Here is a 12940-nt window from a genome sequence, read left to right as displayed (position 1 = left end):
TGATCTTATTGCAGTCAGTCCTGCATGCATGAGCAAGGAGCTCATGTAAAAGCAAAAATGGAAGAAACAAGTGTATGGAATGTGGAAAAGGCCACATGGGAGAAATATAGGAATGTAGTCAGGGCATGCAGGGATGCCATGAGGAAGACTAAGGCCCACTTGGAGTTACATCTGGTGAAGAAAGTCCAGGACAAGAAGAAAGGCTTCTTTAACTGTGTCAATAGCAAAAGGCAGACTAGAGAAATGTGGATCTGTTGCTGATTGAGGTGAGTGCCCTGGTAACAGAGGCACCGAGAAGATGGAATTACTGAGTGCCTTCTTTGCTTCATTCTTCACTACTGAGGCTGCCCCTTGGGAATCCAACACCCTGGATTGAAAGAGCGTCTGGGGAATTGAACACTTCATCAAGGAGAATCTGTTCAGAGATTGTCTTGGGAAATTAATTGCACGCAAATCTATGGGCCTTGATAGGATGCACCCATGAGTGCTGAGGGAGCTGACAGAAGTGACTGACAAGCCACTCTCTATCATCTTTGAAAGGCTGTAGAAAATGGGAGAGGTGCCTATGGATTGGAGTAAAGCCAATGTCATGCAGTGAGGAGACAGCAGTGGATGCTGTGTACTTTGATTTCTGCAAGGCTTTTGATACTGTGTCCCTTAACATCCTCTTGTAACTTCCAATTTTATTTTCTTACAGAGAACATGCAAACTTGCATTGGTGTTTTTTTTACTCTGACCTAAGACTGTTTATTCTAATTAAATCAATGTTTCTCCTTTCAGCTTGAAATTAACACAATATTTTTAAGTACTGTAATAACATTGGTTCTTATCTTAGCTTAAATCTTAGGTATTTAAGGTTAGTGTAATATTGCTGGGTCTTAAATATATTCCAGATGCTTGGATGTGGTAACTGACGTTTAATATTTTGAGGTTTCTTTTTTCAATTCATCTTCATCTCCCCTTAAAACTTGTTGAAATGTGGGACATAGATGACTTGATGACCAGTTGGAGTTGTTACTGTTTCAGTAGTTACATTGGTGAGAAATAATAGTTTTTGAAATAGCAGAAGTGAGATGAGGAGACGTGATTGCTCCTTGGAGTGCTATTATCAGTCTGCTGCAGTTGAGCTGCAAAAACCTCATCAGCTCCTGCCAGCAGTCCTGTGGGGACACATGTTCATGCTGTTGTGTCTCAGTACAGTGGTGTAGGTGTGTTTCTCAGTGCCTGTTCATCATCCAGCACCAAGCGCTCCAGAAAGAGCTTTATTGAAGCTTTTATGTCTTTTTTAAATGCACGCATGCCAGAAATTGGAATTCCTCCCCCAATTTTTTTTTTGTTATGTTTTGTTTTGTTTTGCTTTCTTTTTATCATTTGGGTATTTTTCTGGTTGTGTGTGTAAGTTTTTCTTGCCTATGACTGTTTTTGTCATTTTGATAAGAAAATTGGGAAAATAAACTGTTTGGAGCAAACCTCCTGAGCGGGCTCCTGAGGGAATTAATTTTCTTTTTTCCCTGTTTTCCTTTTCCCCTGGAGAATTTGTTGTGCTTTTCCTCTAGTGGTTCCATAGTTACTGAGTTACTGGTACTGTACTTATGAGCCTAAAGCTTCAATTTCCTTGCATACCAAGTTTTTGAATATGAGGAAAACCGAATGGAGAGTGGGATCTCAGCTAACCAGGTAGATTTAGATGAGCTATTAGGAAGAAGTTCTCTATATGAGTGTGGTGAGACACTGGAATAGGTTGCTCAGGGAGGTTGTGGATGCCCCATCCCTGGAAGCACTCAAGGCCAGGCTGGATGGTGTGTGAGCAACCTGGTCTAAAGGAGGTGTCCCTGCCTATAGCAGAGGGTTAGAATTAGATGATCTTGAAGGTCCCTTCCAACCCAAACCATTCTGTGATTGTAATTTCCAGAGTCTTTGCTGAGATTAAAAGGAGCTCTGCTTGCTGTGTAAAGGAGCCCTCCCCTTGTGCAACTGTGGGGAGGTGTCAGACACCCAGGAGGCTAAAATATTCCAGTAATATGGCTGTCTGAATTGAGTTAGTTAAACATCACGGCTTGCTTCCTTTCCTTTTTCATAAATCTAGTTTTTTTTCCTCCAGAACACTGACACATTCTTGTTTGAATCTTTTTGAGTTGTTTTATTTTTTGGATTGGAACATGTTTCTATCATAGTAGTGTCCTTTGCATTAACCAAAATGTTGTCAGAGTATTGACTATTCAGATCTTAGAGATATTCTAATTTTTTTTCAGTACTTAATGGAACTAACTTGTTAGTGGAAACTCTGCTTCCTTTTGGCATGTGCAATGCTGAGCACCATCCAGAAGGAGTATTTTGTGGTGCAAATGAGACCACGTCTGCACATTTGTGCTATTCTGTAAGCTCAGTTTGTGGGAGGGAATGATAGCACAACTTCAGTAACATATCACTGAGGTGGATCAGGCTGTGTTAACTCCAAAGCTGTAAGTGGGGGAATAGTCTTTGTTTGACTTGGAATGAAATGCAGCGGTTCTGTAACCACGGTAGGAAGCTATAAGCAGAAACTGGCAATGAAGTCTGAGTCAAGTGTTTTGCTTGGGAAAATTGAAAGCACTTAAACCCTTTTTGTACAATAGCTTGTTCTTATGATGCTATAACTCCCTCCCCATTTCATGCTTCTGTTGCTAGGAAGTTCATTGTATTTGTCACAATGTTTTTTAATGTGAAGGAATATTTTTAAATAATTCAGTTCTAGGCTACAGAAATATGTTAATTCTCTTTAATGGAGCAATAAAATGAAGTTTTAAATAACTTCTGAATGTTAATCACTCTAAATACACTCTGGGATTCATCCAGACCTGTCTTGGCCAGTGCATTTCTCTGTTTTTTTTCTTATACATGTGGAATTTGGTGTTTTCTTCTTGTTTTTCCTCCTTTGCTGGCCTCAAACTTAAAGCACGATTAGAGAAGCTCATGAACTGGGTTCAGTGATGTTTTTCTTGGGAGAGGTTCTGCTGGGAAGTGTGTTTGAATGTTGAGTCGTGGCTCACTCATGTGATTGAGCATCAGCTGTAATAAGCAGAACCCCTCAATAGCATCACTTCCCCTCAGTGCTGCAAAGCACAAGGCTGAAGCGGGAAGAATAAAATAAAGGTTTTGCTTTATGGAAATTTGGACTTAGTAAAGCAAACTCAAGATTATTGCTTTGGATGCATGGTTATCTGATGTACACTTGTGTATATGAATGAGATGAACTTTGTTTAACAGAAGCAGTGTTGCACTATTATACGCTGTGTATGCTGTCTATGTCTTAGCAATGGAATAGTTTATAGCCACCTTTATGTAAGCTGGTTGACTAATTGTGTATCAAATCTTTCTTTTCCAGATCTGGCTTGAGTGAAGTTTGACAAAAAATGCTACAGCGGTTTTGTCTCTGGAAGTGGTTAGCTGTAGGGACTGCCGTGGCTATCATCTTAGCAAGTTCCTTGGCCCTAAATGATGAAGGTAAGGCTTCTGCTGTGGGAATGTAGCCGTGGGAAGGATGGGATGATTCTGTGATTTGTTTGGTACTCCTGGTATCATTACATGAACAAACGGGTGTAATACTTGATAGTAAAGAGGCTTTGCAATAAAGGAATGGTTGGATATGTTGGCATTTGAATCTTCTTGGTATTTTTCTTAACAGAGGGGTTGATTCATCAGGTAAGATTAAGTGAATAGTTAGTTGATGTTGGTCAATACTAGACACATTCTTACAGCTGGATTTTGTTTCAGAAAACTCTTCTGATAGACAGGAATATACTGTTACAAAGTAGAGTAATTCTGCTCCTATGACTTGTTCATTTTTTTGTGTGTTAAGTAGTACTTTTTCTTGCTAGTAGTACTAATCATTGTCCACGTGTTTTTTATTCTGTTCTATCCCCCAGACCAACCCCATATTGTACTTGATTGTGATGACACAAGGGAAAACTAACTTCATCTTGGCCATTTTTATGTACTGTCATTACAGCTCTTATTCTTGATGCTGAAGTGTATGAGCTGCTTCATGTTTTAGATACTTGACCTCTGCTTGGATACATTTAGCTTGTTTGCTCATAATGTATTATAGTGAGCCGTTGGGCCTTACGTTAATCTCAGCAATGGTTGCCAAGTGCTCTTTGTGCAGCAAAACCATAGAACCGAGGGAGGAGAGGCTGCGTGGCACTGGGATGTCCCCCAGCCTGTTCAGTAGTGTGACAGGAGCAGGTGCTGGAGAGCAATGGGGAGGAAAGCAGAATGATGGGATGGCACGGTGCTGCATCCCTTCTGGCTAAAGGAAAAGATTGTCAGGGCAGGCTGAAAATACAAAGCTATACTGTCCACTGCAGTGTTCTTTGTAGCCGAGTAGGTAATGTGATAATAGGCATCTAAAAGGATGTCTCGGATGAAAATAAGGTTGGCTGTGAATTTCACTTGAGCACTAATTCCTAATGATTCATGAACGATGCTGATGCGTGCAAACCATGTGGCAAAGATGCCCCAGAAATTATGGTATTAGCCAGTAAGACATTTCAAAATAGGAAAACAGATTCCCCAGGTGTCAGTCCTTGTTATTTTCTCCTTGTTATCTGACAAACTTCCATCTTCTTACCTTTTTATTAAGGCTTCTTTAGAGGAAGGGAAAGATATTTGTCCATGGCTATATGTCACGCTGTTGTTCATTAATGATTACATGCTTGAAAATGCTTAGTGACTTCCTTACTTAGAACAGCTGCCAAGCCTGTACCTAGCAGTTAGTCATCTGTTGTTCACGTGGCTGTGCTGCCTGATGGCATTGCAGGGCAAGAGAAAAGCCCGGCAGCTTCCTGGTTCTGTTCAGGAGTAATGAAAACGGTGTCATAGACAGATAGTAATGGCAGCAGAAATTCAACGAATATGGCTTTTTGTTTGTTTTCGTTTCTTAAATTGCCTTTCAGACTTACCTGCTTCTGGTGTTCCGTGTTTGCAGTAATTCCATGAACACTTGCCGGTAAAACTTTTACTCCTGTCACTTTTCCTGCCAGAAAATGGAGAAGACTCAAATACAGAATATCTTTAAGTCATGTCTAAATCTTTTGGATGTCTTACAGATAATAGTCTATCTTCTCCAGCTATCCACCACTTTGAAGGCTGTATTCAGTCCTATCAGGGTTTTGCAGGCTTCCTTTTAGTGTTTTAACCTAGATTCTTGAAATTGCATTTTCTGTTTAAGCCAGTGCTTCAGACAGACTTACAGTGATCCCTGCTAGTGTGACCACCTAACGATATTCCTCCTGGGTTGTTTTTTAAATGTTTTGGCTTGATTCATTTTGTTTAACTCAGAACTCAGGTTTGTGTTTACCGAGGAGGTTTTCTTGTTATACAGTGGGCGCCCTGATGTTCAGTGAATGTACATTTGATTCATAAAGCCAAGAGTATTGTTAACTTACTGGGGGAGAAGTTCAGAAATGCCTTTTCTTGAGGAATGTGCAGCTGAACCACTCCTGATGCCAACTCAGGAATGGATTTATTTTTGTTCCTGTGCTCAGGGAAGTGTGAATTTAGCTAAAAGCACTTCTTTTATCTTTGATGTACTTTGTATGAACATCGGTATGCTCTAATGGAGTGAAAAAAAGCATGGTAATTAATTACAGTCCGGGTGGGATATTAGTTACTCAACAACTTTCACCTATCTAATGAGACAAGGAATGTAAAAATGTACTTTCCATTGTATCTCCAGAAGCAAAATAGGAGCCGTGTTCCATGCTTATGTCATTGCAGACAAGTACTTCGGCATGACTTGGGACTGGTAGAGTTGCTTTCATTTGCTGTAATAAAGTTTTGTAATCTAACTTGTAGCAAAAATAACAGATGCTCTCTTCTAGTAATTAAAATTTAAAAATAGCATAATTATTTTCACAGCGCAACAATCAAGAATACAAATGAATTATGACATAAATTATAAGGTGTTTCTTTGCATCTAGCATGCAACTGAATTTTTTTTGTGGCTGTAGCTGTGTGTATTTGGTTATTTGCATGTCTGTATTCCTGCATCTGGTACCATTAGCCAGTACATCTGCTATTTCAAATGCTTTTGCTTGACCTCCTGAGTTGTCGCATCTTTCTGCAGCCACAGCAATTGATGGTGTTACTAAGCGACCTCAAAAACTTCATCACTGACTGTCTTGGAAATAGCTGAAGCATCTTGCTTCCTGTACTGTCAAGAAAACTGTCCCAAAATCTCATTTGTTCATTTGGCTCAGTGCATTTGTCTCATTTCTGCCTTGACTTTATTCACCTGCATAGTCTTTCAGTTCAGATGACACGCTTACATCGCTGGTTTCTACTTTTCAGCTGAATGAACATTAGAGAACAGCAGTTCCCCCTTTTGGTTGGTGCTTGCTAGACTGAGGGCTAGAATGAGGGCATTTCTGAGGCTGCCCTTGCAGGCTGGGTGCTGCTTCCCCTCCTGTTCCCGGAGGTGCTGCTGTGTTTCCTCCCGCCTGCACTTCCTCTGTGGTTGATGGTGTCTGTGCCCTTCACCTACTAACATGTATTTTGTGCATCTGTGGTATCTGGTGGTTATGATGTAATGTAACTCAGTGCTCTCTCCTCCAGTTGTGATTTGCAGCCCTATGTTTGTCTGTTACAGAGGTCTTTGATAACAAGATATTTGTCTGAAATGTTCAGGACAATCTCAGATTTGTACCTCGTTTTGCTTCCATTTATCCTAGTAACAGTTCTGCCTGGCCTGTCTTGCTCTGAGTTTTCATAGACCTGAAACATCAGTCATGTGGTGTCATGCACTTGTAGGGTTGGGATCACCTTCCAGGACTGAGCAACCATCGGAGCAAAGGCTGCCTGCTGATCGCCCTGCTCAGTTCTTGGGTGCTACTCAGGCTCCTCATACTCATCCCTCTCTTACAGCTTAATACTTGTCCATGTAAAGAAAGCTGTTTGGTATTTCTGCTGCCTCTAGTTTGTTCTTTTCCAAGCAGCAGAAAAGGCTGCAAATAGTTGTACTTTTGTTTTCTTCAGTCATCCATTACCTTTAAAGTAAAATTGTCAGACAAGGCCTTTAAAGTAAAATTGTCAAACAGGGCCTTGTAATGTGTGAAATGAGGCCAATGGAAATATTTCAAAAGCAATGCCTCCTGTTTTATTATGTTGGCCCACAATATCAGAGGTGGATGTTGGTGTAGAGGCTGAACCTTCCCACCAGTATTCTGTTCCATTTTGTTGCTGTGTGACAGAAGGAAGCAGAGAGGAAGTTGGACAAAATGGCATCTGATGTGGGAGAGCCAATGAAATAGTCATACTATATTTGATAAGCACATATTAGCAGCAATCTTTTGGTCAGTAGAGAGGGCTGCTGCATGGAAATGCTGTCTGTACATGCACTGACGCCACAAACCAATAGAGGAAAAATGGACATTTGACAAATAGCAGGTTTACTTTTAAGTCTAAATGTCTCCCCTGTCGTGGAGAGGACAGCTGGGGTCCTGGTATCTTACCCCTTGCTCTTAGAAGCTGAAAGGAAGGTGAAAGCAAATCTGACTACTTTTTGAAAACAAAAGAACATGAAAGCCACAAAAGCAAAACTTAACAATAAATAAACAAAAGGAATCAGTTGTAATGAGATCATTAATTATGTTTATAGAAGTGTTTAATTGAATTGTGAAACCTCTGTGGTCTGTTTAATGCAATGGCATCTGAAAGACTTCTGATGATAGTTATTGGTTGGGGTCTTTCGTACCCTTGTGTTTGGTGCTGAACCAATACTTGTATCTTAATACATATTTAAGTGTAAGGATCTATTCTTTTTTTTTTTTTTAGAACATTTTTCAGTAGTATGGGTGGATTTTGACTTGACACAAAAGCAGTATACTCTTGTGCTCTAATAAGCCACTGGTTACATTTTTTAATTCCTTACTTTTGACTGCTGTAGCACTCTGAACAGGAGACATGTCATTGACAGCTGCTCCTTGGCAAATGTGTCACAAATGATTCAGTGGGTTGTGTTGAATTCTGATCTGCTTGCTGGAGCTTTTCTTGGGGTATGAGAAACACTAGCAGGAATGCCTCTTCAGTATGGAGATGTCATTCTTGGGCAACCTGAAGGCATGTATTGTTATTTTCTGTTGCAGTCTAACCACATAGACAGAGGGAAAATATTCTCATTTTGGTTAAGGTAATACATGCTGCTTTTTTTTCTTAAGCTAATGAAGACCCTTGAAGGGCTCTATCAACTTTTCCCTGTGTGTAGAAGTATAGGCTTGCCTGAGAGAAATCGAGGAAATAACTGACTTCAGTGGGAACTGCTCAGAAACTGTTTGCTCTTAGCAGGTGAAATGATTGCCACAGACAGAAGTGCTGGAGCACTTGCCAAAACGGATGGAGGCTTTTCTGCAGTGTGCCTGTTTTCTGCCCTGAAAAGAGATGCTGGTAGAAGTAATGACTTAATTACTCTTTTGATTAAACTCTTAGGGTCGGCAGAAATATAATCAGTTGTAGCAATCTATTCTACAAATATTTAAATAATTCTGAGATTTAGGATACAGATTAGAGATGCAGATTTTCTCAGTAATATTTCAAAACAGGTAAGAAATTCAAATTGATTCATGCAGTTATTCATTTAATTGCATGGATTAGCAGAATCACAGCAAGTGAAGTTCAGCTGTCTCACCCTGTAGCTCCATAACACTGGATCTACAGCAGTGAATCTCTGTGGCAAAATAAGAAGGGCTTGACAGCATCTGCCACGTCGGGCAGAATGTAAGAATACATCTCTCAATTCTCATGCTGAAGATCGGACTTCCCAAAGCACTTGGGCAAGGCAGGAAGGAATGCATCTCCTACGAACTTCAGCATTTACAAGATGCAGAGCTGATTGAGAACTTGTGCATTAATAGGTATCGCTGGCATCTGAAATGAAATAATACTGAGTCTCCTCAGAATTAACCTAATCAAAAGGAACCCAAATATGTTTTTCACTTCATAAGGACTGAACGCTTGTTCTATGAGGATATATAAAGAATGACCTTACTCAATTAAATAGTCTTCGTCGTTATCCAGGATGGGAGACTGCATTTTAAGTAAGGATTTTCCTGTGAAAAGCACAACTGCAATGTACTTTGTCACCAGGATTGTGCAGGCATAAGTTCTTTGGGCTGTTTTACTTCTGCATGGCACCCATCTATTAGTTTCTGTCTTTAATTCAGTCTAGCACAGTTTTATGCTACAAAAATTGAGTAACTACAGGGCCTCACAAATCACTTTAAGAGGTTGCTTTAAAAATGAAATGGTTTCAGATCTCGATGTATGACTGTCAGGCAGGAAATTAATTCAGGAAAATGCATATTTGAATACAAGTAGCTCACTTATCATTTCCTGTGCCCTGTACTGTACATGTACAGTAGAAGAGAAAGATGCAAACAGGTGCTTGCCTACAGGCTGCCTGAGAAAATGTCTGCTCTTTGTTGGAACAGAAGCCATTTGTTTGCTTTGTGAAAGCTCAGTGCTTTTGATTGGGAGCTCAGTCGTTTGTTTCTGCAGCGGTCATAAAGGGAAAGGAGCTGCTGTTGATGTCTGGAGCTCAGCTACAAGTTCCTTTGGAGAGCTTAGTTTTTCCAGAGTGTCACTGATAGGAAATCTGACATGCCACGAGCTACACTTTGGGTCTGCAGGAGACCTACTTCTCTTTGGCAAGAGGCAGGTTAAAGATGTGAAGTAAAGGTTTGAGAAGCAAGCTTCATCTTCCTTACTGCTTACATGTTTCATTTCTTTGTCTCCTGATAGTAAAGCCCCTGTGTGCTCCCTGTGATGGATGAGGCAAGAAGCTTATAGTCAGGAAAAGACAAAGCCCAGATCCTAATGTGGAACACCGATGTGATGGAGTCTAGCTTGGAAGGAACCTTGTCTATGTGCTGACCTGCCTTGCTCTCTTTGCTCAAGCCTTATTCTTTCACCCACAAGGTGCTGCATGCTGGATTCTGATTGTAGTACCCAGGATGTGTAACTGGAAGCACTTCAGGTATCCTGTGACTTAACTGCCCTGAACACAATTACTGAGTCAGCACTTCCCTCTAAAGGAATGTTTCCTTTCCTGAGGGGTTGAAGTTCTCATTGGAAAGGGGGAGGCCTGGTGCAGGGAAAGCAAGTCTGTGTGCCAAGGCACTGGCACAACTTGTGTCCCCTCTGTGAGAGTGATTTGTCTTGGGGGTTTTGTAGAAGAGAGGGTAACTCCAGTGACAGTGAGCTGAGCTCTTAAAAACAGGAACAGTTGTGCCCATTTGTGGTGTGTTGGTTTATGGCCATAGAGCATGCATGTTGAGCTGAGCTGTCTCTTCCACTGGTTCTTCTTGTGCTTTAGTAGTCATATTTGAAAGCATCTTTGAGAGGGAGATATGTGTCTGTGCAAATGTATTGGATGGATTGGTGTTTCATTACATAAACAGAATCAGACTGAGGATAAGCTTGTTTTTGAGAATACTGTGATTTCTGTGATCTCCATCCTGTGTCCAGATTTCACAGAAGAGATTTAGCAATTCCACTGAAACTAATTCCTTTTACCCAAACAAGGTAGAGTGAATGAGACAGAGCTTTCTCAGGTGTGGGAGATTTCACTCTGGTTTAGGAAGATGAGGTAGGACTCTTGTGTTGCTGGGTAGGGATTATATTGTAAATGCTCTTACTGTGTTTATTCAATAGTAAAGCTCTTCAGTCATGAATATTCAAAACCTCTTTGCAAACATATGCATTAAAATGCGAAGTACAAATTAACAGAATTCTTGGCATCTCTGTTCTAAAGACATTTAAGGCAGCCATCTTCAGGACTTGCTATAGTCCTGCTGCCATCTTTCTCCCTAGACTTGATTTAGCTGCCACAGTCACATTAGACACTCTGGTGAGCATTCTCTTGTGTGTTCAGTTCTCTCTAAAAACCCATTTTTGTGCATGAAAGTCTTTTATCTGTAGAGTTCCAACCCTTCAGCTAAGTACACTGTGTGCTCCTTTTGCTCATAGGTGTCACTGTTCCTCCCCCATACAACTACTTTCCAACCTCCCATCTCATTTTCTTTTTTCTTACTTACACCAACAAGAAGAATTACTTTCTGAATGCTAATGTGAGACTGTCACTAGCTGACAAATAAACTGCAGATGCCGCCACTTCCCTGTCTCAATTTAATCCCTTTTTGATGAGAAGCATTTGCTTTAAACAAGGCACAGGGAATTCTGCTTAACAATAACCTTATGAAAATTAGAGAATAATAAAATTAAGCCAGAACCAACTCACAGTGATACCTGTGTCCTTTAGAGCACGAGTTACGTGCATTACAAATTACGGGTCTGGCTTTGAAGCACTTAAAACACCCGATCTGAGTAAAACATTACCTATCCCTTTTGGGATACCATGCTTCCGATGAAGTGGAAAAATGTTTGTAGCTAATTTCACAATGAATAAGACTGTTTAACTGCTTATCGTTACGTGCCTTGATAACAACTACTTGAAAATGAAAGTTAAATAAACCACCACCACCTGGTATTTTTAGAAATCCAGTAGTTAATCTAGAACAGCTACTGCGCAGAGATTATCAGAGACCAGTGTTGCTTAGTTTGCTTCCTTGAGATGGTGCCCATTGTAATTAAAAAGTGTAATTGACGATGACTAATGTGTTTGCTGTCCGGATTGCTTGGGGAGCAGAGATCACGTGCATTTGTTCTGCTTTCCTCTGAAATGAAGGCTGCTATATCAGAGCGTTCACTGTGAGAGTTTCAGGGCAGGGAGTGGATTTGCAGCTTTTCTGAAGTGCTCACTGTTGTCATTGAGGATCCTCCCCCGGAGCCAGTATGGCTGGTCAAACAGCTCACCTGCTTTGTGCTACACTGAACTGAAGGCCAGAGCTAGGGTAAGGTCTGTTACCTTCTGACTTTGTGGTTCTGTGTTTGTTTCTTGGCCAACACATCACCCTATATGAATTAGGATCTTATGATATGGATCAGCAGGGAAGCAGTTCTGCTTCAGTTCAGTTAATTCATGTATCAGGAAAATTGCTTCTAACTGCATCAATAAGGGGGATAGATAGTTCTGTTTTACTATGTGGCAAAGCCAGCTGATTGAGCAGTGTGATATTGCAAGGACACTTCCAGTTGCAGCAGCAATAAATTCTCATTTTAATTACTAAAGAATAAATATCAGTAGTTCTTTGCTGGGGGTGGGATAACAACATGAAGGAGTAACTACTTTTTCTGCTAATATTACTGCTGGTTTTGGAGAGACTGCAGTTTCTAGTTGTGTGTCCTGTAGTGCCTGGTGAGTAAATACTTTCCCAATGGGTAAGACTTCACATATGTAACATGAAATTACCAACAGAGCAAACAGAATGGACTTAGAAGGACTTCTGCATTGAGAAAATCAGCCTGTATGCATGGGTATGGTCACTGGGTTTCCCTCAGGCAAATAGCCTCTCTCTGCTCTTCTGGGGAATTGCTGTTGAAAGATTAGAAATGTTTTGTGTGGCCAAATAAACCTTTATGTGAAAACTGAACGAGGCAGTTATGGTTATTTGAAAGAGAAAAAAGAGAGTGTTTTACTGAGTTTTTGTTGTTGTTGTTGTTCTTTTTTTTATTATTATTATTAATAAATAATCATTCTCTGGTGTAGCATATATTAAAGCACTGACTGCACTGAGGATCATTCTCTGGTGTAGCACATATTAAAGCACTGACTACACTGAGGCCTGGAAAGCCTTAAATTGTGTAGAAATGAGTCCTAAGTTATTCTTCAGAATCCCACTCAAAGATGCTAAGTGGATTTTTGAGACAGAATATTTAAACAGGTTTGTTCCATATGTGGATTTTCAGATGTGTAGTTTCAGCTCTGTTTTCCTTTCTTCAGCACCTTTTTTTTGTCGTTCCTTCCAAGTTTTCCTTTCTATTTTACATTGCAAAATTCACTGGAAGA

At 40.4% G+C, this 12940-nt stretch overlaps 1 protein-coding gene across 4 annotated transcripts in view; it reads left to right on the top strand.

Annotated features, from left to right (window-relative positions):
* Nucleotides 1–3392: 3392 nt before the first annotated feature.
* The window catches only part of PCDH15 (protocadherin related 15), a gene marked incomplete at both ends in the record, with an annotated part of 312883 nt that continues 303335 nt past the window's right edge, over nt 3393–12940 (top strand). For all 4 annotated transcript variants that reach the window (XM_079536322.1, XM_079536319.1, XM_079536321.1 and 1 more), the window contains one exon: nt 3393–3483. In XM_079536322.1, coding sequence (XP_079392448.1) covers nt 3393–3483 — 91 coding nt within the window. The remainder of the gene's footprint in view (nt 3484–12940) is intronic.

The sequence above is a fragment of the Tetrao urogallus genome (assembly GCF_951394365.1).
Source record: "Tetrao urogallus genome assembly, chromosome: 5".
Taxonomy (NCBI): Eukaryota; Metazoa; Chordata; class Aves; order Galliformes; family Phasianidae; genus Tetrao; species Tetrao urogallus.
Note: the sequence above shows the minus strand (reverse complement) of the source record. Positions and strands in the feature narration are given on the sequence as shown.